Consider the following 24,325-nt stretch of genomic DNA (forward strand, 5'->3'; position numbering starts at 1 on the left):
AAAATCCCATGAATGTGAGGAATGTGGGAAGGCTTTTAGTCAAGCCTCTCATCTTGTGCAACATGACAGTTCATACTGGTGAAAAACCCTATGAATGCCATGAATGTGGGATGACCTTTAGCTGTGGTATAGGTCTTAGAGTACATCACAGAATTCATACTGGGGAGAAACCCTACCAATGTAAGGAATGTGGGAAGGCCTTTAGTCGTGCCTCAAATTTTATATAACATGAGAGAATTCATACTGGGGAGAAGCCCTATGAATGTAAGGAATGTGGGATGACATCTAGTCATGGTTACCAACTCATTCCACATCAGAGATTGCATATTGGCATAAAACCCTACGAATGTAATGAATGTAGGAAGGCCTTCGGTCATCTTTTTTTTTTTTAAAGATTTTATTTATTTATTTGACAGAGATCACAAGTATGCAGAGGGGCAGGCAGAGAGAGAGGAGGAAGCAGGCTCCCTGCTGAGCAGAGAGCCTGATGCGGGGCTTGATCCCAGGATGCTGAGCCGAAGGCAGAGGCTTTAACCCACTGAGCCACCCAGGTGCCCCGCCTTCAGTCATCTTTCAGCACTTATTCAAATGAGAGAATTCATACTGGTGAGAAACCCTACAAATATAAAGAATGTGGGAAGGCCTTTATCCATGGTGGAAGCCTAAAAATGCATCACAGAATTCATACTGGTGAGAAACCCTACAAATGTAAAGAATGTGGGAAGGCCTTTAGTCACACCTCAACCTTGTTAGGCATGAAAAAATTCATACAGGTGAGAAACCATATGAATGAAGGAATGTTGAAAGGCCTTTAGTCGTGTTGAAAGGCCTTTATTCGTATTGAAAGCCTTAGAGTGCATCATAGAATTCATACTGGTGAGAAACCCCACGCACGTAAAGAGTGTGGGAAGACTTAGTAGTGGCCATCAACTAATTTTACATCATAGATTTCATACTGGTGAGAAACCCTAGGAGTGTAAGGAATGTGGGAAGGGTTTTAGTGTGTATGGATGACTTACTTGACACCAGAGTATTCACAGTGGTGAGAAACCTTTTGAATGTAACACATGTGGGAAGTCTTTTAGGCTTAGTTCAGGTCTTAAAGTACATGAGAGAATTCACACTGGAGAGAAGCCTGATGAATATGAGGACTGTGGAAAGGTGTATATGTGCAGTAGAGAATGTATAATGCATCAGTTTTATAACACTGAGAAACAGTGAATGAAAAAAATGTGGGAATGCTTTTAGATATGGTTCAGTTCTTATAAGGCATTAAAAAAATTACACTGGTGAGAACTCCTCAAAATGTAAAGACTGGAATTTCATTATGATTCAAATACTGCTCATATTAAGAAATTTATAATGTATTTTTATATGACATAGAGAAGCCTTTATTAGCATTTCTCTATTTATGGATTGTCATAATATTCATAATGGAGAAAAATTCGGAGAATGTGGAAATGCCCTTGTTTTTTATGCTTTGTTTATAAAAGCTTTCCAGCCCTGTTCAATTATTCTTATAATTGGGGAAATTATACCACAAAAAAACCCCTTTGACCTAACAAATATGCAAGAACCATAGTGATTTCCATTTGATTCTTCACAGCCTGTATGACATTGGGCAAGATATTTATCCCTGTGGGAGTCATTTTTAAATGGTCATAATAGTACTTGGATTATAGTGCAGTTTTTGGAATGTAGAAAACTTGGAAAACTTGGAAAGCCTCCTTAAACATAGTCTCTGTTTAATAAGTACTAGATCTATTTTTAGATACTATTTTTTTTAAGATTTCATTTATTTATTTGACAGAGAGAGATCACAAGTAGACAGAGAGGCAGGCAGAGAGAGAGAGGGAAGCAGGCTCCCCGCCGAGCAGAGAGCCCGACTCGGGACTCGATCCCAGGACCCTGAGATCATGACCCGAGCTGAAGGCAGCGGCTTAACCCACTGAGCCACCCAGGCGCCCTTAGATACTATTTTTAATATTATTATTTGTATTATTATTAGTGAACTATTAAGAGATCAAGTTAATATGGTTGTAATGAACTTAGAAAAGCTTTATTACTTATGTAATTACTTATGCCTTTTTGAATTTTTTTTTTTTGGTATTATTAATAACAACTTTTAATTTTTTTTTTTTCAGCATAACAGTATTCATTATTTTTGCACCACACCCAGTGCTCCATGCAATCCGTGCCCTCTACAATACCCACCACCTGGTGCCCCCAACCTCCCACCCCCACCCCTTCAAAATTCTCAGATCGTTTTTCAGAGTCCAAAAATATGGAACGCTTCACGAATTTGCATGTCATCCTTGCGCAGGGGCCATGCTAATCTTCTCTGTATCGTTCCAATTTTAGTATATGTGCTGCCGAAGTGAGCACTGCCTTTTTGAATTTTAAAGATTTTTTTTCTGGGCAAAATCTAATAGAATATGAAAGTCATGAGGATTTAAAACATAGTTTTATTGGAGGACTGACACACTCGTTTATATACATAAGAAAGTGGATGCTTTCATATTTCTCTGGCAGAACTGAATAGTTAGAGTTCTTAACCTATTGGGTTAAGGTATGTCTCCATATTCAACATGCATATATAGTAATCTGGAGAAGCACCATGCTGCCCTATTGCAATGACATATTTTACTATAGAACTCAAGTTATTGTCTTGTGTTATATTTAATTCTCAAACCTAAACTTGTGTGGGACAATGGTATTACCTGTCAGATGATGAATGACTGAATATTGGATTCCCCATCTGCAATAAATGGACATAGATGTGTTTGTTAGAAGGAAAAATCACAGTGACATCATAGATGGTTAACTGACACTGGGTGTGATTTTCCGTAATCACTATTTGAAAGGTACTGATTCTTTTACAGGATTGAATACTAATTGTGGAAGAGCACGGTATTTCACCAAAACTAGTATGACCTGATGCTGGCACTTTCTTGACAGTGCCAGAAAATACAGAGTAAGTTATTTTAAATGACTAAAGACGTTTATCTGGCTGGAAGGAACTGAAAGTAGTCATCAATTGAAAATAGCATCCTGATGTAGAAAATGGTAAAATGTGGCAGTGGGGGGTGAGATTCCATTTAGCATTGAAGAAATCAGTTATCTACAATTCAAGTCATTCTTTTTTTTTTTTAATATATATATATATATATATATATATATATATATTTATTTATTTATTTTCAGCATAACAGTATTCATTGTTTTTTGCACCGCACCCAGTGCTCCATGCAATCCGTGCCCTCTCTAATACCCACCACCTGCTTCCCCCAACCTCCCACCCCCCACCTCTTCAAACCCTTCAGATTGTTTTTCAGAGTCCATATTCTCTCATTGTTCACCTCGCCTTCCAATTTCCCCCAACTCCCTTCTCCTAACTCCCCATGTCCTCCATGCTATTTGTTATGCTCCACAAATAAGTGAAACCATATGATAATTCATTCTCTCGGCTTGACTTATTTCGCTCAGCATAATCTCTTCCAGTCCCATCCATGTTGCTACAAAAGTTGGGTATTCATCCTTTCTGATGGAGGCATAATACTCCATAGTGTATATGGACCACATCTTCCTTATCCATTCGTCCTTTGAAGGGCATCTTGGTTCTTTCCACCGTTTGGCAACCGTGGCCATTGCTGCTATAAACATTGGGGTACAGACGGCCCTTCTTTTCACTACATCTGTATCTTTGGGGTAAATACCTAGTAGTGCAATTGCAGGGTCATAGGGAAGTTCTGTTTTTAATTTCTTGAGGAATCTCCACACTGTTCTCCAAAGAGGCTACACCAACTTGTATTCCCACCAACAGTGTAAGAGGGTTCCCCTTTCTCCACATCCTCTCCAACACATGTTGTTTCCTGTCTTGGTAATTTTGGCCATTCTAAGTGGTGTAAGATGATATCTCAATGTGGTTTTAATTTGAATCTCCCTGATGGCTAGTGATGATGAAAATTTTTTCATGTGTGAGGGAGAAAATCTTAAGCAGAATCCCCACTGAGCACAGAGCTTGAGGCCAGGCTCAGTCCCACCACCCTGACATCATGATCATGACCTGAGCCAAAATCTGGAGGCTGACGCTTATCATCTGAGCCACCCATGTGCCCCAGTTTTTAGTTTTTCTAATTACCAGTGAGTTGAATATTTTCCACATATTTTTATTGGCAAGTCATGCTGCTTACTGTGATTTTTCTAGTTCTTTTACCCATTTATTTTTTTTTCTCCTGACTTATAGATGCCTTAAAAAAAAATAGTGTCTAAATCCTCTGCTTTTTTTCCAGACTTATGTTGATTTATGTGGGAGGCCACGGTTAAGGCTTGAGACAAGAACCAAACCAGGCCCTGACTTGTGCCTCCTTTAAAGGCTGAATAGCCGAACCAAAGGCTTAGGTCGATAAAGTCGAGTAGCACTGAGAAAGGGTCTGTGCTATGTGTTGTGCGCTCGCCTACGTGACATCCCACACGTTCGCTAGTCAGACAGAGACGATTTGGCCGGGGTCAGAAATTCTTGGCTGGTCCTTGCTGTCCTTGCACGGGCTATAGACTACACCACTGTAAGACTGAGCTGTGCTCACATAAACTATGTCTTGAGTGGCCTTGAAGTCAGTACATCTGGCGCTAGAAGGTCTGCTATTGATGTCTAGGAAATAGATAATGGGAAAGCTTGAAGGATTTTCTGTGCTTGTTGCAAACTCTTTAGTAATCAACTAAAAATAGACACTTTTCTTATTATTGTTTCTGTTAGCTATAAAATGCCTCACAGCCTTGAATAAAATTGGCACTATTGGACATCCTCCTTGGTGCTCCTCCTGTCCCCATCTCTTTGTCTCTTAATTTCTTTTCAGCATCCTCTTACCCTCACGTTCCTGGTCGATTTGTTGCACCGGCCGCGACAGATTTATGCTGTTTTTTACTAAGTTAAATGTACCCCTCATACAAATAGTTTTTTATTTTGATATAGTTAGTTTTTGGTCCTACCAAATATTCTTTTTTTAAATTTATTTTTTAATTAACATATAATGTATTATTTGCGCCAGGGGTACAGGTCTGTGAATCCTCAGGCTTACATATTTCACAGCACTCACCATAACACATACCCTCCCCAATGTCCATAACCCAGCCACCCTATCCCCAGCAACTCTCAGTTTGTTTTGTGAGATTAAGAGTCTCTTAAGGTTTGTCTCCCTCCTGATCCCATCTTGTTTCATTTTTTCCTTTTCTACCCCCCGCAATCCCCACCCTGCCTCTCAAATTCCTTATATCAGAGAGATATGATAATTGTCTTTCTCTGATTGACTTATTTCCCTCAGCATAATACTCTCTAGTTCCATCCACATCATTGCAAATGGCAAGATTCCGTTCTTTTTATGGCTGTATAGTATTCCATTGTGTATATATACCACATCTTTATCCATTCATCTGTTGATGGACATTTAAGTTCTTTCCATAGTTTGGCTATTGTGGACATTTCTGCTCTAAACATTTGGGTGCATGTGCCCCTTAAGATCACTACATTTGTATCGTTAGAGTAAATACTCAATAGTGTGATTTCTGGGTCGTAGGGTAGCTCTATTTTCAACTTTTTGAGGAGCCTCCATACTGTTTTCCAGAGTGGCTGTACTAGCTTGCATTCCCACCAACAGTGTAGAAGGGTTTCCTTTTCTCCACATCCTCACCAACATCTGTCGTTTCCTGGCTTGTTAATTTTAACCATTCTGACTGGCGTGAGGTGGTATCTCATTGTGGTTTTGATTTGTATTTCCCTGATGCCATGTGACATTGAGCACTTTTTCATGTGTCTGTTGGCCATCTGGATGTTGTCTTTGCAGAAATGTCTGTTCATGTCTTCTGCCCATTTCTTGATTGGATTATTTGTTCTTTGGGTGTTGAGTTTATAAGTTCTTTATAGATTTTGGATACTAGCCCTTTATCCAAAGGGCTAGTAACCTACCAAATATTCTTATTTCTATTCAGAATTTTATTAGACTGTTTACTTTTCTGAATGATCAGTTAGCTGAAAGTCAAAATGAAAATTCCTTTTCTTAATATTTATATGGATTATTTACATTCACTGAAATGGCTTTGCCTTTATTTAGAACTAATTTCTACTCTTTTAATCTATCAGCATTTCATTAAGCATTATTCAGTATTTCTCTAAATGATGGCTCTACTTATATTGCTAATAAACCAAATCTTAAAGATTTAACAAATGAAGTATCTTTAATTTTATAGTGATCAGTTGCAAATGTCAGTTCTCTGAACATCTGCTGAAAATCAGAAATTTAATGTTTTTTAAAATCACCCCAGATCTGTAAATGTTGAGACAACGTCCACAAAAGATTGAAATATTCATAAAACTTATCAGTGAATATACAGTAATTTGTTTCCAAACATATTGCCATGGATTTGATTATTTTTTACTCTATTCCTATGCATTTTGGTCATACTCTAATATTTCCCAGTTTTTCTTCCTTGGTCTTTTTTCCCCTTGGGAAAAGTTTTATAGTTTACAGTTTCAGTATTTTTACCTGACAAACAAGGTAGCAGTATCTAAAAGTGATAACATACTTGTTCCTTGGTCAGATTATTGGGACTGATCAGAGTCAATGTGATCCTGAACTCTTTTTTTTTTTTCATTTTTAATCTAATAACACATTTTCAAATCATGGTAAAGTACACATAATATAAAATTTATGTTAAGACAATAAAGTTTACTCTCAACAGAAGTTTTTAAGTGTACAGTTCAGTGGTATTAAGTACATTCATATCGTACAGTCATCACCATCATCTGTCTACAGAAGTCATCATCATGCAAAACTGAAACTATAATAGTTAAACAATAACTTCTTATTCCCACCTCCCCCTAACCCTTGGCTGCTGTCGTTCTACATTCTGTCTCTAAGATTTGACAGTTCTCCATAAATAGAGTCAGAAACTATTTGTATTTTCGTGACTAGTTGATTTCTAGCATCACTGCTTTCTTTTGTTACTGTTCGCGTGGAATACTTTTTTCCCAGCCTTTCATTTTCAACTTGTTTGTGTTTCTAGTAAGTCTAAAGTGAGTCTCTTGTCAAGAACAGCATATAGAATTCATTAATTTTTTATCCATTTTGCCAAACTCTGTCTTTGATTGTAGAGTTTACTCCATTTATATGTAAAGTAATAACTGATAAAAGACTTATTTGTGTCATTTTGCTATTTGTTTTCTATTTGCCTTATTGTTTGTTCCTCATTTTCTGCATTATTGTCATCTTTTGTGTTTAGTTGATATTTTGCAATGAAGTGTTTTAATTCCCTTATCACTTATTTTTGTTTGTATTCTAAAGCTATTTTCTCTGTGATTACCATGGAGATAACTTTTAACATCATATAACATTATAACATTCCAGTTTGAACTTATACCAGCTTAAGATTTGGGTATCTTTTTTTTTTAAAGATTTTATTTATTTATTTGACAGACAGAGATTATAAGTAGGCAGAGAGGCAGGCAGAGAGAGAGGAGGAAGCAGGCTTTCTGCTGAGCAGAGAGCCCGATGTGGGGCTCTATCCCAGGATCCCGAGATCATGACCTGAGCCAAAGGCAGAGGCTTTAACCCACTGAGCCACCCAGGTGCCCCATGGGTATCTTTTAATAGTAAAGATTGAGTGATTAACTTGTAGGATATTTAAGGCATAATCAGTTCTTATTAACTAAAGTTTTATGTGACTTCCCTCCCATAATATACTATAATGTAGTATATTAAACATGCCAACTTGCTTTTAAAAATGTTTTGCTTCGGGCACCTGAGTGGCTCAGTGGGTTAAGCTGCTGCCTTCGGCTCAGGTCATGATCTCAGGGTCCTGGGATTGAGCCCCGCATCAGGCTCTCTGCTCAGCAGGGAGCCTGCTTCTCCCTCCCTCTCTGCCTACTTGGATCGCTCGCTCTCTCTGTCAAATAAATAAATCTTTAAAAAAATAAAAATAAAAAAAAATTTAAAACCACTCTAACTTACTGATGTGAGTAGTATAATACATGTAACTTATTATACATGTTTATATCATAAATGTTTTGTACATTTTTATATTAACTTTTCTCTAACCATCTCATTTTAATGTTATCATTTTATGCCTGATTATTAAAATATTATTGTTGGGGTGCCTGGGTGGCTGAGTTGGTTAAGCTTTTGCCTTTGGCTCAGGTTATAATCCTAGGGTTCTGGGTTCAGACTCCACATGGTTGTCCCTGCTTTGTAGGGAGTCTGCTTCTCCCTCTCCCTCTGCTCCACACTACTTGTTTGCGTGTGCTCTCTCTCTCTTTCTCTTCCTCCCTCTCAAATAAATAAAATCTTTAAAATCTTTAAGAATAAAATATTGCCATTTTGTACTTAAATGGAACTTCACCTGTAACAGTCCCATTACATTGACTTGAAAGCATTACATTTTTCTGAAAATGGATGTTTAGACCTGTCCTTTTGTCTGTTTGCTTTCAATTTTGCCCTGAGACAGGGAACCAGCCTCTCTCTGTATGCTAGAGAACAACATTAGAAAACCAGAGTTTGGCCCTCTTCACAGTCAAGGAGCAAAAAGAGCACCCCCTGGTCCTAAGACCCCCCACTCCAGATTTCCCCACCTGTGTCTCAGGAACACTGATGGGCCCATCTGGCTTCCTGAGTGCTTCATGCATACCTGCAATGGATCACACTCCAGAGGAATTTCTGGATCCATCCCAAAGGCTCATCTCACCGCTCCAGAGGCTGAGGATTATACCCCTGATGCCTGCTCCAACACGACGGCCACCTCGTGTGCGAAAACAACCACCAATGATCCCAACTTGGGGGCAACTGAAGACCCTCACAATGCAGGCACAGGAAATGTTGGAGGGTCAGAAAGCTAAGAGTGAACCCGAAACGCTTTTTCTAGCCATGATAGAGTGGACAATGCATATGCTGATAGACTTATTGAGCCCTTACTCAAGCCCTGCGAACTTGCCAAACAAGTGTTTGATAATACACAAAATATTGAACTAAAAAAAAAAAAAAACAAAAACAAACCAGAGTTTGGATTTTGTGTGATGAGATGTGAAATTGGGGAGGGTAATAGAAGAAGATGACTGTTTTTTTCAGACGCTCTGGAAGTGAACCTGTATGTCTTCAGTTCCAGGATCTTGGCTGAATTCAATAAATCTTTCTACCAGTAATGGTCTCCAGGAAATCAGTGAGTCCCACTGTACTTTTTTTTTTTTTAAGATTTTATTTATTTATTTGACAGAGAGAGATCACAAGTAGATGGAGAGGCAGGCAGAGAGAGAGAGAGAGGGAAGCAGGCTTCTTGCTGAGCAGAGAGCCCGATGTGGGACTCGATCCCAGGACCCTGAGATCATGACCTGAGCCGAAGGCAGCGGCTTAACCCACTGAGCCACCCAGGCGCCCCAGTCCCACTGTACTTAACTGCATTTAGCTGAACTTAAAAATCTTTGGCTCCCATAGTAAGCAGTCTTATTTATAACCTGTGCAGAATTCATTATATTCCTCTTTTAAGCTAATATTCCAGTTGCTAACTGGTGTAATGACCATTCAGATTAGGGACTTCATTTATTGCTGCTGGGTGTAGCCATAGAACAAATTATAATCAGCAGGCTGGCACTGGAATTTTCTAGCAGTTTCTGGGTAACTTTATTGGAATCATTTTGCTCAGACCCTTTACTCCTTTTCTTCTTTTTCTCTCTATGCTGTTGCTTACATATATATGTGATATCATTGAGATATCACATATTTGCCATATTCGTATAGTTTCTCAAGTCTTTTATGTGATAGGGAAATGCACTACTGTCTGGTTGGAGCCACTAGTTACTTTGTGGAACAAGGCAAAATAGGAAGTCTCATGAAAGAAAATAAATGTTCCTAATTATGTTAGTCTGCTTGAGCTACTATAACAAAATACCATGGACTGGCTTGAAACAACAGAAATTCGTTTTCTCAGTATTGGATGCTAGAAGTCCATGATCAGGTGCCAGTGAATTTGGTTTCTGGTAAGTACTCTCTCCCTAGGTTGCAGATGGCCACTTTCTTGCTATGTTCTGACATGGCAGAGAGAGCAAGGTTTCTGGTGTCTCTTATGAGGGTACTAGTCTCATTATGAGGACCCCACCTTCATGACCCCCACCTAATTCTTATTACCTCTCAAAGGCCCCATCTCCAAATATCATCACATTGGGATCAGGGCTTAAATATATGAATTTGGGGCTGGGGACACGAACATTCCATTCGTAACACCAGTCCTTGAAAAATATCAGTATAGCAGATTTGCAAAAGTATAATCAGTAATTTGCCTGATATATAACTTTCAAAATCATCATAGCTGATCATTCCTTAAGGTTCCTTTTTTATGCAGATCTCTGAGGTGGGCAGACATAAGTTGCAGAAGTCCATGAAAGCATGCATATATTTATCAAAAATGATATACTAGGATATTCATCGTAGTAGAGTCTAAAGTTGGAAACTACCTGAATGTTCATTAACAGTAGAATGGATAAATTTTGGTATATTTACACAATAGAATAATATACAGCAATGACAATGAATCCTCTAAAACTATAGTCAGCAATGTATATGAATCTCCCAAAGAAGAATGTTGTTGAGAAAAAGAAACCAGATACCAAGGACTATGTCATATATAATTTCAATTATGTTTTCTAACAGTACAGATTGGGAAACTAATTTATACTCTAATAAATTAGGACAGGTTTCATTCAAAGGTAGTGACTGGAGGAAATCATGAAAGGGAACCTTGAACGTGCTGGTAATGAGGTTAATCTGGGTCCTGGTTACAAAAGATTGTTTAGCTTAGGAAAATTCACTGCACTGCTCTCATATATGTGCGTGTCGGGTGAAAATCTGTCTTGGATTGTGAACAACTCCATATTGCTGAGTATTTTGAGCTGAATTGTGCTCCCTCTCTGTCAATGAAATTTTAAAAATCACAATGCCCTAACCCCCACTACCTTAGAATATGACTGTATTTGGAGATAAGGCCTTTGAAGAGGTGATTAAGGGGTGCCCCGGTGGCTCAGCTTGTTAAATGTCTGCCTTTGGCTCAGGTCATGATCCCAGGGTATGAGATTGAGCCCCAAATCGGGCTCCCTGCTCATCAGGGAGGCTGCTTCTCCCTCTCCCTCTGCCTCTCTCTCTCAGTGTCTCTCAAATAAATGAATTCTTTAAAAAAAAAAAAAGGTGATTAAGTTAAAATAAGGACCCTTAGGGTGAGCTCTAACCCAATCTCTCTGATGTTTTATAACAAGATACTTGGATACCCAAAGACATGATCATGTGAAGACACAGCAAGAAGGAAGTAATTTGCAAGCCAGAGAGAGTATGTCATCAGAGGAAATCAACTCTGGCACCTTGATCTCAGACTAATAGTTTTCAGAACTGTGAGAAAATTAATTTCTATTGTTTAAGCCACCTGGTCAGTGATATTTTGTTATGGGGGTGCCAGCAAACTAATACACTGGGTATACCAAAACCACAGATCTCTAACTACATTTTATCAGGACATTCTCAGGATTGTGCTTGCAGCAAGCAAATTTGAGGCATAAGAAAATATCTCACTCTAGACAAAGAGATTTGCTCATAGGCTATTAGAAAGTAGCATGCTCCTCAAGTTCAGTGTTCCTCACCTGTAACATAACCCACCACCTTGTGGGTAGGCATCTGTCTAGGCCCACCTGCTTCATGCCTCTGGGACTTTGGGGACATGGAGAACTGATACAAGAAGCTCAAGTTTCTTGGTGTGCCATGAGTAAAGTCCTATTTTCAACCAGAAATCTCGTGTCTTCTGCCAGCTTTCATGAAACCATAATAGGCCAGCTCAATAGCCATCACATAGGGTAAAATCTCAGTCTCTTCAGAAACCTTGGCAATTCATACTGTGGAAAACTATACATTTTTTAGCTTCATGAGAGAATAATCCTGACTTCTATCTCCCAAACTGACTTATTTGAAAAAAAATCTGTCTATAGTCCAAATATGTTAAGCAAGTCTGGATCACAGCCACTACTTCCTTCAACACCAGGGATTCCAGTCTCTGAAGTAGAGACAGAAATTAGCCATGTTCTCTCCTTCATACATATGCCATACTCATTCTCCCTCAAAATTTTAACAGAGGAGACCCACAGCTTCCCTTACAAGGAAAGATTCTGGGGATCCACATCAAGACCAGGAATTTCTTGAGTACAGCTTAGTCTATCTGAGCAAGAGACTGAATTTACTTACTTGGTATTCCAAGTATAATTTTTTTTAAAAGATTTTATTTACTTATTTGACAGAGATCACAAGTAGACAGAGAGGCAGGCAGAGAGAGAGAGAGAGAGAGAGAGAGAGAGAGAGGGAAGCAGGCTCCCTGCTGAGCAGAGAGCCCGATGCGGGACTCGATCCCAGGACCCTGAGATCATGACCTGAGCCGAAGGCAGCAGCTTAACCCACTGAGCCACCCAGGCGCCCCTCCAAGTATAATTTTTGCTCTTACCTCTCTGCATATAATGTTAGTGGCACTCCCTCTTGGGTCTCAGGGGGCCAAAATCCACACATTTTCTACAGCTTTGTTATCAATTCATTTCCCAGTACTTCCAAGTCATGCTTACTCCTTTCAGGATACAGAACTACTGCTTGGAGAGTATACGGTAACTATTGTTAAGATGATAATCAAAATATATAGTTTAAAAAAAAAACACGGGGAAAGCAAATACTATTAAAAACACTAGACGGTGGGTCACCTGGGTAGCTCAGTCAGTTGAGTGTCTGACTTTGGCTTAGGTCATGATCTCAGGATTCCTGAGATTGAACCCCGCATTGGGCTTCCTGATCAGCAGGGAGTCTGCTTCTCCCTTTCCCTCTGTCCCTCCCCCTGCTTGTGCACTCTTTCTCAGATAAATAAAATAAAATCTTGAAAAAAAAAAACCCCACACACTAGACAGGTTTGAAAAACGACAGACCTTAAAGCAGTTAACTGATTTGATATACCTGGGTGGGGTGGGGTGTGGTGAGTAATTTAACAATTAGAGGAAATTAAAGAGAAGATAATTTAGATGTATAGAGATAGAAACTAGGATAGGCCAAGAGGCAGTACCACTAAATGAGAAATGCCAACCTATTTTTAATCAGAGTTCCAGAGAATCAATAGAGTCGAGGGAGAGGAGATAAGAAGAATGTTAACATTTGAGAATTTCCTAGTACTGAAGAAACATATGAATCCTCAGATTATGCAATAATAAAAAAATTATTTCCAAACATTTAAAGACTTAACACCTTCTCAAACTCTTCCAAAACATAGGAGGGAATACTTCCAAGCTTATTTTACAAGGCCAGTGTTACCCGATACCAAAACCAGACAAGGATACCACAAGAAAAGAAAATTATAGGCAAATATCCCTAATGAACATGGATGCAAAAATCCTCAACACAATACTAGCAAATCAAATTCAACAATACATTGAAGGGATCATACCCAGTGATCAAGTGGGATTTATTCCAGATTGGAAGGATGCTTCACCATCTACAAATCAATGTAATACACCACACTAACAAAATGAAGAATAAAAAATCATATGATCATCTCAGTAGATTCAGAAAAAGCATTTGACAAAGGTCAATATTCATTCATGATAAAAATCCTGAACAAAGTAGGTATATAGGGAATATATCTCAACTTAATGAAAGTCATATATGACAAACCCACAGTTAACATTGTGCCAAATAGTGAAAGCTGAAAGCTTTTTTTCTAAGATCAGAAATAAGACAAAGGTGCCCACACTCACCACTTAATTCAACATAGTACTGGAAGTCCTAGCTAGAATCATTAAGCAAGAAAAAGAAAAGTCATCAAATTGGGAAGGAGGAAGTAAAACTGTCTCTACTTGAAATGACATGTATAGTAAACCCTAAAGACTCCACAAAAAATGTGTTAGAACTAATAAATGAAATTAGTAAAGTTGGAGGTTACAAAGTCAATGTACGAAAAATCAGTTGTGTTTGTATACATGAATAATGAACTGAAAGGAATTAAGAAAACAATCCTATTTGCAATTTCATGAAAAAGAAAATACCTAAGAATAAATTTAACCAAGGAGCTGAAAGACCTGTATGTTGTAAAGTATAAAACAGTGATAAAAGAATTGAAGACACAAATGAAAGATATTCTGTGCTCATTTGTTGGAAGAATTAATATTGTTTAAATGTCCGTACTACCTAAGGTAATCTATAGATTCAGTGCAATCCTTTTAAAATTTTTAATAGCATTTCTCAAAGAAATAGAACAAAGAATCCTAAAATGTGTATTGAATCACAAGAGACTGAATAGCCAAAGCAATCTTGAGAAAGAAGAACAAAGTTGGAGGCATCACACTTCTGATTTCATTGTATTACAAAGATATAGCCATCAAAACAGTATGGTATTGGTATTAAAATAGACACATAGATGAATGGAATGGAGCCCAGAAATAATCCCATGCTATATCTTCAATTAATTTATGACAGAGGAGCCAAGAATGTATAATGGGGAAAAGATGGTTTCTTTAATAAATGATGCTGGGGAAGCTGCACAGCCAAATGCTAAAGAATGAAACTGATTTTATACTCTACACAAGAATCAACTCAAAATGGCTTAAAGACTTGACATAAGACTTGAAACCATAAAAATCCTAGAAGATAACAGGAGATATGCTTCCTGACATTAGTCTTTGCGATTTTCTGGATTTGACAAGCAAAGACAACAAAAGCAGAACTAAACAAGTGGGATTATCAAACAAAAAAATCTGCACAGCAAAGGAAACCAACAAAATGAAAAGGCAACCTACAGAATGGGAGAAAACATTTGCAAATTATATATCTGTAAGGGTTTAATATCCAAGTTATGCAAAGAACTCACAACTCAATAGGAAAAATTCAATTTAAAAAATGGACAGAGGAACTGAATAGACATTTTTCTAAGGAAGATATATAATTGGCCAATAAGTGCATGGAAAGGTGCTCAACATCATAAATCATCAGGGTAATGCAATTCAAAACTATAATGAGATTTCACACCTGTTAGTATGGCTATTATGAAGACAAGAAATAATATATGTTGGGGAAATAACTATGAGTGTGGATTGTTTGTACACTGTTGTTGGAAATGTAAATTGGTGAAGCCCATGGGGAAAACAGTAAAGATGTTCCTCAAAAAATTAAAAACTACCATATGATCCAGCAGTTCCATTTTGGGTATTTAACCAAAGAAAACAAAGTCGCTATCTTGAAAAGGTAACTGCACTACCATAGTCACTGCAGTATTATTGTAGTAGTAGTAGTAGTAGACATGGAAACAACCTAGATGTCCATCCACAGATGAATGGATAAAGAAAATGTTACACACACACAGACACACACAGAGGAATATTATTCAGTCACAAAGAAGGAAATACTGCCCTGTGCAACAACATGGATAGACTTTGAGGGCACTATGCTAAATAAGTCAGAGAAAGACATACTGTGTGTTTTTACTTATATGTGGAATAAAAAATACTTATAGATAGAGAGAATAAATTGGTGGATGTCAAAGGCAAGAAGTCAGGAGTGGATGAAATGGATGAAGGTAGTCAAAAGGCACAAACTTCCAGTTATAAGTAAGTTGTGGGAAATAATGTGCAGCATGATAGCTATAGTTGACAGTATTGTGTTGTATATTTGAAAGTTGCTAAGAGAATAAATCTTTAAAGTTCTCATCACTGGAAGAAATTTTGTAATTATGTGTGGTGATGGATATTAGTTACACTGATTTGGTAATGATTTCACAATATTATATAGATAAATCATTGTGTGTATACATAAAACCAATACAATAGTATATGTCAATTACACCTCAAATTTTATTTAAGAGTACATGCACAGATATGGGGAGGGGAGAGGGAGAGAATCTTCAAGTAGGTTCCCTGCTGAACATGGACCCCAGTGTGGGGCTTAATCTCAGGACCTATGAGATCATGACCTGAGCTGAAACCAAGAGTTGGAAGCCCAACCGACTGAATCACCCAGGGTCCCCTACATCTCAGTTTTTAAAAAGCCCACAATGATGGGAGTGAGACAAAAGGATACACAACCCAAATGAAAAAGCTCCCAGTCGCTAGCACTGAACAATTGAAGCAACAAAATACATAATATCATGTTGGATTATAATCCAATTTATAAATATCCAGAAATACATGATGTAAATAAATGATTTAGTAAATAAATAAGTGGGGGTGAATAAGCAAATATCCCATCCGGTAGAATTCGAAATAATGTATATAGATACTCCACCACCAAGGAGGTGCATTATAACTCTCCAATCCTTGCATGTGGGCTGTGCATAATGACTTCATTCCAAAGAACACAGTCTGGAAAGGGGAAAAAAGAGTAACTTTATAATGGAGAAATCTGATATACACTACCCTAGCTAGGTGATCAAGTTAACTTCATCAGTGAAAATTTATCCTGGTAGTAGTATACTTGACATGATTTGATGAAAATGGTGCTTTGCTTGTTTTCCACCCAAAACCCCATTAACCCATAATTATGAGAAAAAGATCAGTCTCATTTGAGGGACATTCTGCAAAATTCCCAACTAGTATTCCTTAAAAACTTCCAATGTCATCAGAAGCAAGGAAAGGTTGGTAAACTGTCATGCCAGAGTAACCTAGGGGAATATGACAACTAAATGTCACATAGTGTCCTAGATGGGATCCTGGAACAGAAAAAGGGATATTAGATAAAAACTAAATCTGAATAAAGTTATCAGATTAATACTTTATAGTGTATTAGCGTTGGGTTCATTAATTGTGAACAGTGTACCATAATAATGTAAGATAACAATAGGGGAAACCTGTTGTGGGATTTATGGGAACAATCTGTGCTATTTTCACAACTTTTCTATTAAAGTTTACCAAGAAAAATTCAACATGCTCATAATAGAAGTTGTCAGCACACTAAAAATAGAAAGGAATTTCCTCAGCTTGATAAAAAAAAATGTGGGAAAAACATATAGCTAACATCATATTCAATGGTGAACTTTGGAACAGGTGTCCCTAAGGTTGGGAATAAGGTAAGGATACCTGTTCTCACTGTTTGTATTCAGCATTGTATTGAAAGTCCTAGTCAGTGTGACACTAATAGAATAAATATGAGAAAAGATGAAGTAAAATGTTTTTAAAGTAATTACAAATTGAAGAATTTAAGTCTTAAAAAGCTGAGTAGCTAAGTAAACAACAACAGAAAACCAGTATGACGAGGGTATAAGACAAATCTCCAAATTGGTCTCTTTGCCTTGACAGCAGGTGCCTCTGCTTATGTATATAAAACTTTTATTTGCAAATAACATGTTTGCATTTGAAGAGAACTCTATGGAATATTTTTTTAAAGATTTTATTTATTTATTTATTTGACAGACAGAGATCACAAGTAGGCAGAGAGAGGCAGGCAGAGAAAGAGGGGGGAGGCAGGCTCCTTGCTGAGCAGAGAGCCCAATGTGGGGCTCGATCCTAGGACCCTGGGATCATGATCCAAGCCAAAGGCAGAGGTTTTAACCCACTGAGCCACCCAGGTGCCCCTTTATGGAATATTTTTAGAATAATGAGTTTATAACTTCACAGTATTTAAGGTTGATATACAAAATTCTGTTGAATTTCTATATTCTACCAACAAATGATTGGAAAATGGAACAATATAATTTACCATGACATCAAAACCATCAATTTCTTAGGATTGAATCTGCCTAATTGACTATTCTTAAGATAAGTTAAGGGAGACCTAAACAAGTGGAAAGATGACATGTTCATTGGTAGGTTCAAAATTCTTAAAATGTCCATTATTTCTAAATCTCTAAAATTAATGCAGCCCCTGCCAAAACTTCCAGAAGCCTTCCTTGAAGAAATTACTAGTTGTTTTGAACATTTATATGGAAATGCAAAGGATCTAGGAGAGACAAAATATTATTTAAAAGAAAAGCAAAATTGGAGGACATTACCCTGCAGTAGTCAAGGTATTGTGCCACTGATGTAAGGACAGACTAATATATTGATGGAACCAGAATACAGAGTCCTGAAATAATTATTGTCAATTTTGGAAAGAACCAGTACAATTAAATGAGAGGAAAGTTTTAGCAAATGTTATTTGAAACAGTTTAGCTATTTCTGTGGGAAAAAGATTGAACCTTGGTGTCTACTTCCACTATACACAATAATTAATTTGAGATGGATCATAGACCTAAATGTTAAACCCAGAACCATAAGGTGTCTGGAAGAAAACATAGATATCTTTATCACTTTGGCTGGAGAAAGGAAAGTTTTCTTGAACAGGACACACTAACCATATGCAGTAGACATAAAACAAGAAATGAGGGCGCCTGGGTGGCTCTGCTGGCCAAGTGTCTGCCTTCAGCTCAGCTCCTTGGAGTCACAGGATTGAGTCCCACATCCGGCTTCCTGATCACTGGGGAGTCTCCTTCTCCCTCTGCCCTTCACCCTACTTGTGCAGTCTCTCTCTCTCTCTCTCTCACACACACACACACACATTAATAAAATCTTTTAAAAAGGGGGAAAGAAATGGTATGTTGAACTTCATCAAAATATAAAATATCTGCTCATCAAAAAACACTGGTAATAGACAAGAACATCTGTAAATCAAAAAGACAACCCAGTTAAAGGGAGTGGTGGGAGGCACCTGGGTGGCTGAGTTGGCTGAGCGACTGCCTTCAGCTCAGGTCATGATCCTGGAGTTCTAGGATTGAGCTCCGCCTCAGGCTCCCTGCTCAGCAAGGGGTCTGCTTCTCCCTCTGCCCTCCCCCTCTCGTGCAAGAGCGCGCTCTCTCTCTTTCTCTTATTCTCTCTTTCTCTTATTTCTCTTATTCTCAAATAAATAAATCTTAAAAAAATAAAATAAAGGGAGTATGGGACAAATGACTTGGACACTTCACAAATGATACATAAATGGCCAATAAGCACTAGAAAAAGGGGTCAACACAATTTATCAGCATTAAATCCAAATGAAATACCTACGCCCACTAAAATTATCTATGTCCACTAGAAATACACAATGTGAAATGTTGACAAATATATGGCACAACCTGAATGCTCATATATGGCTTGTGAGAATATAATGTGATACAATCTCTTTGGGAAAATATTCCTTTAAAAAAAAGATTTGTTTATTTGAGAGAAAGAGTGAGGGGAGGAGCAGAGGGAGGAGGAGAGAAGCAGACTCCATGCTGAGTGCAGAATCTGACTCAGAGCTCAATCCCAAGATCCTGAGATCATGACTTGAGCTGAAATCAAGAGTCTGATGCTTAATCGACTGAACCACCCAGGTGCCCTTTGGGAAAATATTCTTAAAAACCTAGATTCCTTGGGGTTCTTCTGTGGCTCAGTTAAGTGGCTGCCTTCAACTCAGGTCATGATCCTAGAGTCCCGGATTGAGCCCCATGTTGGGTTCCCTGCTCAGTGGGAGTTTGCTTCTCCCTCTGATCCCGCCCCTTCTCGTGCTCTCTCTCTCTCACTCTTTCTCTCAAATGACTAAAATCTTTAAAAAACAAAACCAACTGAGGGTTGATGGGGGGAGGGGGTTTGGGAGAGGGGGAGTGGGGTTATGGACATTGGGGAGAGTGTGTGCTATGGTGAGTGCTGTGAAGTGTGTGAACCTGGCGATTCATAGACCTGTACCCCTGGGGATAAAAATATATGTTTATAAAAAATAAAATTAAAAAAAAAACAACCTAAATTCCATCCTGAAGTATATATATACCAAGAGAAATGAAAACATATCCACAGTCCAAGAATGTTCATAACAGCCTCATTCATAATACCTCTACCTGGAGATAATTCAAATATCCATCAACATGAGAATATACAAATCTGGTATGTTCATACAATAACTAAAGAACAAACTATTGATATACAAAATACAGAAGGATCTCAAAAAACATGTTGAGCAAAATAAGCCCCAAACAGGAATCTACATACTTCATGATTGCATTTATATGAAGTACAAGAACAGGAAAAACTAAAGGCAGGGGGGAGTTGGAGAAAAACTGGAAATGGACACAAAAGAATTGGAAAGGGCCATATGGAAATGCTTTACCTTGGTCTGGGTGGTTGTTACGGGGGTGTATACAATTGTCAAAACCTGGTGAACTGGAAGTTTAATATCTTTACCTTTTATTGCATGTTAATTACACCTCAATGAGACAATAAAAACTTAAAATACACATAAGGAGCCTTCTACTTTATTTCAAAGTTTGTGAAATACATTTAGATTACTGTATAAAGTCAGAAAATGATTAGTAGAATGAACCCAAATGGTATTATTAAAATTGTACCAACTGACAATTCCTTAAAAAAAAAAAGGTACCATATGAGCAGCAATTCCACTTCTGAACATACACACCAAAAATGTTAAGATTTTGTACAGAAAAAAAATTTTGTAGAGAAATTTATATACCCATGTTCATAGCAACATTACTCCCAATAGCCAAAAGGTGGAAGCAACCTCAGTGCCCGTCAAGAGATAAATGGATAGACAAAATGTGGTATATACATAAAGTGGAATATTATTGCATCTTAAAAAGGAAGTACATTCTGACACATGCTACAACATAGTGGAATGCTGAAGACATAGACATTATGCTAAGTGAAATAAGCCAAGAAAGGACAAATACTTTAAGTTTCCACTCATATGAGGTACTTAGATTCATAAAGACAGAAAGTAGAATGGTAGGTGCCAGGAGTTGGGGGTAGAGAAAATGGGGAGTTATTATATAATGGGAACAGAATTTTAGTTTTACAAGAGGAAAAATGTTCTCTGGACAGATGCTGGTGATGGTTGCACAACAATGTCAATATACTTAATGTGCTAAACTGTATACTTAAAAGTGACCAAAATAACAAATTTTGTACGTATCATTTATCACATTTAAAAATAATTTTTTAAAATTGTATCTGTTGATGTAAATAAGTCAAGCTCCGTTTCTTCTTTATAGTTCTCTTGTTTCTGGGATTGTAAAAAAGCTCGGCAAAACTCCCTAGTGTTAAAGAAAAACAAATTTCTTCATCTTCCTGCTGTAGCAGACCTTATAGTAAACTAATTATTAACAGTTTTCCTCAAACTAAACATGATTTAATACCTTTCATCTTGTTTTTCCCTCTTCTAGAAATAGGCTATTTGAGGATATAGTTGATGGGGGGGGGGTGTCTAGGAAAAGCTCATTGTGTTTGCCTTTACTCACACAACAGGTTTGACATCAGATATGTGGGATTTTCCCCCCACACAGACTAATTCTCCAATGTGAACTTAGTGTCCTGTAATTTGATTCAATTATGACACTAGAGTGGGCACAGATCTCACCAGTTAAGGGTTCAGTCCCACAAGACTGCACTCCACTTCAAACCCTAATCAGAGATAGTTGGTACCAGGTTACCCAGAACTGTCTGACTTGGATAAAATTTGCAGGCGGCTCCCACAATCCCCTCCTCAGTTTTAATAATATGCTACAACAGCTCATACAACAAAAGAAAACAGTTTACTTACTGTTGCTGGTTTATTACAAAAGATATTTTAAAGCATACAGATGAACAGCCAGATAAAGAAATAGGTAGGGTGAGGTGTGGGAGGGTCCTAAATGCAGGCGCTTCTGCTATGGGAGTTGGGGTGCACCACCCTCTGTCACAAATGTGTTCACCAACCAGGAAGCTCCCCACACCCCATGCTTTTGGGATTTTTTAAATGGAGGCTTCATCATGTAGGCATAATTGATCATTAACTCAATCTCCAGCCTTTATTTAGAGGATGGGAGATGTGGCTGAAAGTTCCAAGCCTTTATACATGGCTTGGCCCTAGTGACCAGCCTCTTTCTAGGAGTCCACCAAGAGTCACCACATTCGAACAAAAGACACTCTATCTCCCAGGAGATTCCAAGGGATTTAGGAGTTCTGTGTCAGAAAAAGGGGTCCAAGACCAAATATTGGCAGGAACCAGAGGCAGCGTGTGTGTGTGTGTGTGTGTGTGTGTGTGTGTGTGTGTGTGTGTGTGTTATTTTACATGAGGGAATTACCTCATATAGGTGTATGTTTTAAATCTTTAGACTTATTCAGCTTATTCTGACCTTGCAGACTGCTTCTTTGGGTTCTAGCTCCTTCCCTGGAAGCTCGCAGGCTTCTCTAAGTTTTGGATCTTCCCTTTTCTCCTAAACCCTTCTGCTTGCACTCTGGCTTCTCTCTTAAGCTTACAGCCATCTCCCCTAAGTTCTGGCTCCTCCTTCAAGGGCTCCCTGGCTCTTCTAACTAAAAAGTCTGCTGCTTCTGCTCTTCTCTCTTATGCCTTTGTTGAGTATGGGATCTGTTCCCAGAACTTATTAGCTTCTGTACATTGTCAACTCCATCTGTTCCCTTTGGTTCTCAGACCTCTCCCCTGAGATCTGTCTCCTGCTCCACGGTTTCTTCTCAATACTTCCAAGCTTCTGATCTCCTGGGCTACCAAACCTTTTTCTTCAGAATTTGTCACCTCCCTCCGGAGTCTTGATTTCTGATGCCCAAGATCTTCTCTTGGGCTTCCAAACACCCCCTTCAAGCTCTGGTTCCTCTCTTGCTCTTGCAGACTCTCTCCTTGAGCTCTGTTCCCTCTCCCAAGGTACCCTTAAACCCCCCTGAGGTCCCAGGTCCCTCCTTTAGCCTTCAGTTCCTTTCCTGTGTTCCCAGTACACTAAAATAGGCATACCCAAAATCTCCTCTGGGACTCTCAACGAGCCTCATCTGCACATGATAAAGCTGAGGATTAGAATAAACAATTGAAAATTTAACAAAACAAAACAATACCTGAGGCTTAGAGAAGTGAAATCACTGGCTCAAGATTACATGTCAAATTGAAAGGCAGGGATTCAAATCCTATTTGAATCTTAGACCTCTTATTTTCATCTACACACTTAATATAGCTACATCTCCCTTTAAAATAGCTATCCATTAGAAACAACTATATTCCAGAAATTGTGTTAAGTGTTTCGTTGAGATAGGCATCATTATTACCGTTTTACTTTGAGGAAACCAAAAGCTAAGATTAAGGAACTAGTAACTGGCAGAAAAAAGAGCTGGAATGAGAGTTCTTCCAAATTCAAAGTTGGCATTCTTTTTTTTCTTTTTAAATAGCTTTAAGGGGTGCCTGGGTGGCTCAGTAGGTTAAGGCCTCTGCCTCCTGCTGGGGCTTAACCCAGGGTCCTGGGATCGAGCCCCGCATCAGGCTCTCTGCTCTGCAGGGAGCCTTCTTCCCCCTTTCCCTCTCTGCCTGCCTCTCTGCCTACTTGTGATCTCTGTCTGTCAAATAAATAAATAAAATCTTTAAAAAAATTTTTTTAAAAATAGCTTTAAATTTACCGCACTGTTTTGTGAACATTTATAGTTTACCAACCCTTTTACCTGAGAGGCAAAAGTGGCTGAGATTATTATTCCCACTTTATAAATGAGGGAAAATGTTCCAAGAGGTTAAGTGATAAGTCCAAGATTAAATCATCCATGTTCAAGTCAAGATGCAGTCTTTTTGTGAATACATAGCTGGGACGTTTTTCTCCACTAGCTCACACTCTCTCCTCTCTTTCCATTTTTACATGAATTCAGGTTTTGACCCTCTCACTGTGGAGCTCATCATGTCCTCAAAGTTGGCATTTTTAATCCTTATTTCACTCTATTTCCGCATTATGTAGATGAGAACACTGAGGTTTAGAGACGTCCAGGAACTTCAAATCAAAGTTTGTGAAGGGGCAAAATTACAGGTCTTCTCTGCTTCCTCTCAGATTAATGCTAAATAAATAAAAGCCCAACTGCACCACTCTCCCCCTAGGAACCTTTGAGGGAGGAACTCTTAAGAAAAAGAGCTCAAGGACAGACTTTTCTACCAAAATTTGATCCAATGCTGGCCCCTACCATCCAAAGGATGTACCCCACTGACTGAAAAAACAATTGGGGGAAGCCTGGGTGGCTCAGTTAAGTGGCTGCCTTTGACTCAGGTCATGATCCCAGGGCCCAGGAATCGAGCCCCGCATCGGGCTCCTTGCTCAGCGGGGAGCCTGCTTCTCCCTCTGTCAGCTCTGCCTGCCACTTCCCCTGCTTGTGTGCTCTCTCACAAATAAATAAAATCTGACAAATAAATAAAATCTTTTTTTAAAAAAGGAAATACAATTGGCCCTGTTAGGAAAGAGGTTATCTGTTTTCTCTATCTACTTTCAATGGGGATTCTAGGTTTGGAGAGGAAGAGATTTAAGCCAAAATGTTTGTTACCAGTGAGAAATGTCA

The 24,325-nt window shown here is 38.4% G+C and overlaps 1 protein-coding gene and 1 non-coding gene across 2 annotated transcripts in view; one reads left to right on the forward strand and one right to left on the reverse strand.

The window, feature by feature from the left end:
• Window positions 1-22,693, forward strand: part of ZNF570 (zinc finger protein 570) — a 36,723-nt gene extending 14,030 nt beyond the window's left edge. Inside the window, 3 exon segments of the mRNA XM_053447813.1 lie at window positions 2-69; window positions 71-348; window positions 22,674-22,693. Coding sequence (XP_053303788.1) covers window positions 2-69; window positions 71-348; window positions 22,674-22,693 — 366 coding nt within the window.
• Window positions 2,279-2,385, reverse strand: LOC125090112 (U6 spliceosomal RNA). Its single transcript, XR_007124196.1, has one exon. It is a non-coding gene; the product is annotated as a U6 spliceosomal RNA (small nuclear RNA).
• Window positions 22,694-24,325: the final 1,632 nt, after the last annotated feature.

The sequence above is a fragment of the Lutra lutra genome, chromosome 17, assembly GCF_902655055.1.
Source record: "Lutra lutra chromosome 17, mLutLut1.2, whole genome shotgun sequence".
NCBI lineage: Eukaryota > Metazoa > Chordata > Mammalia > Carnivora > Mustelidae > Lutra > Lutra lutra.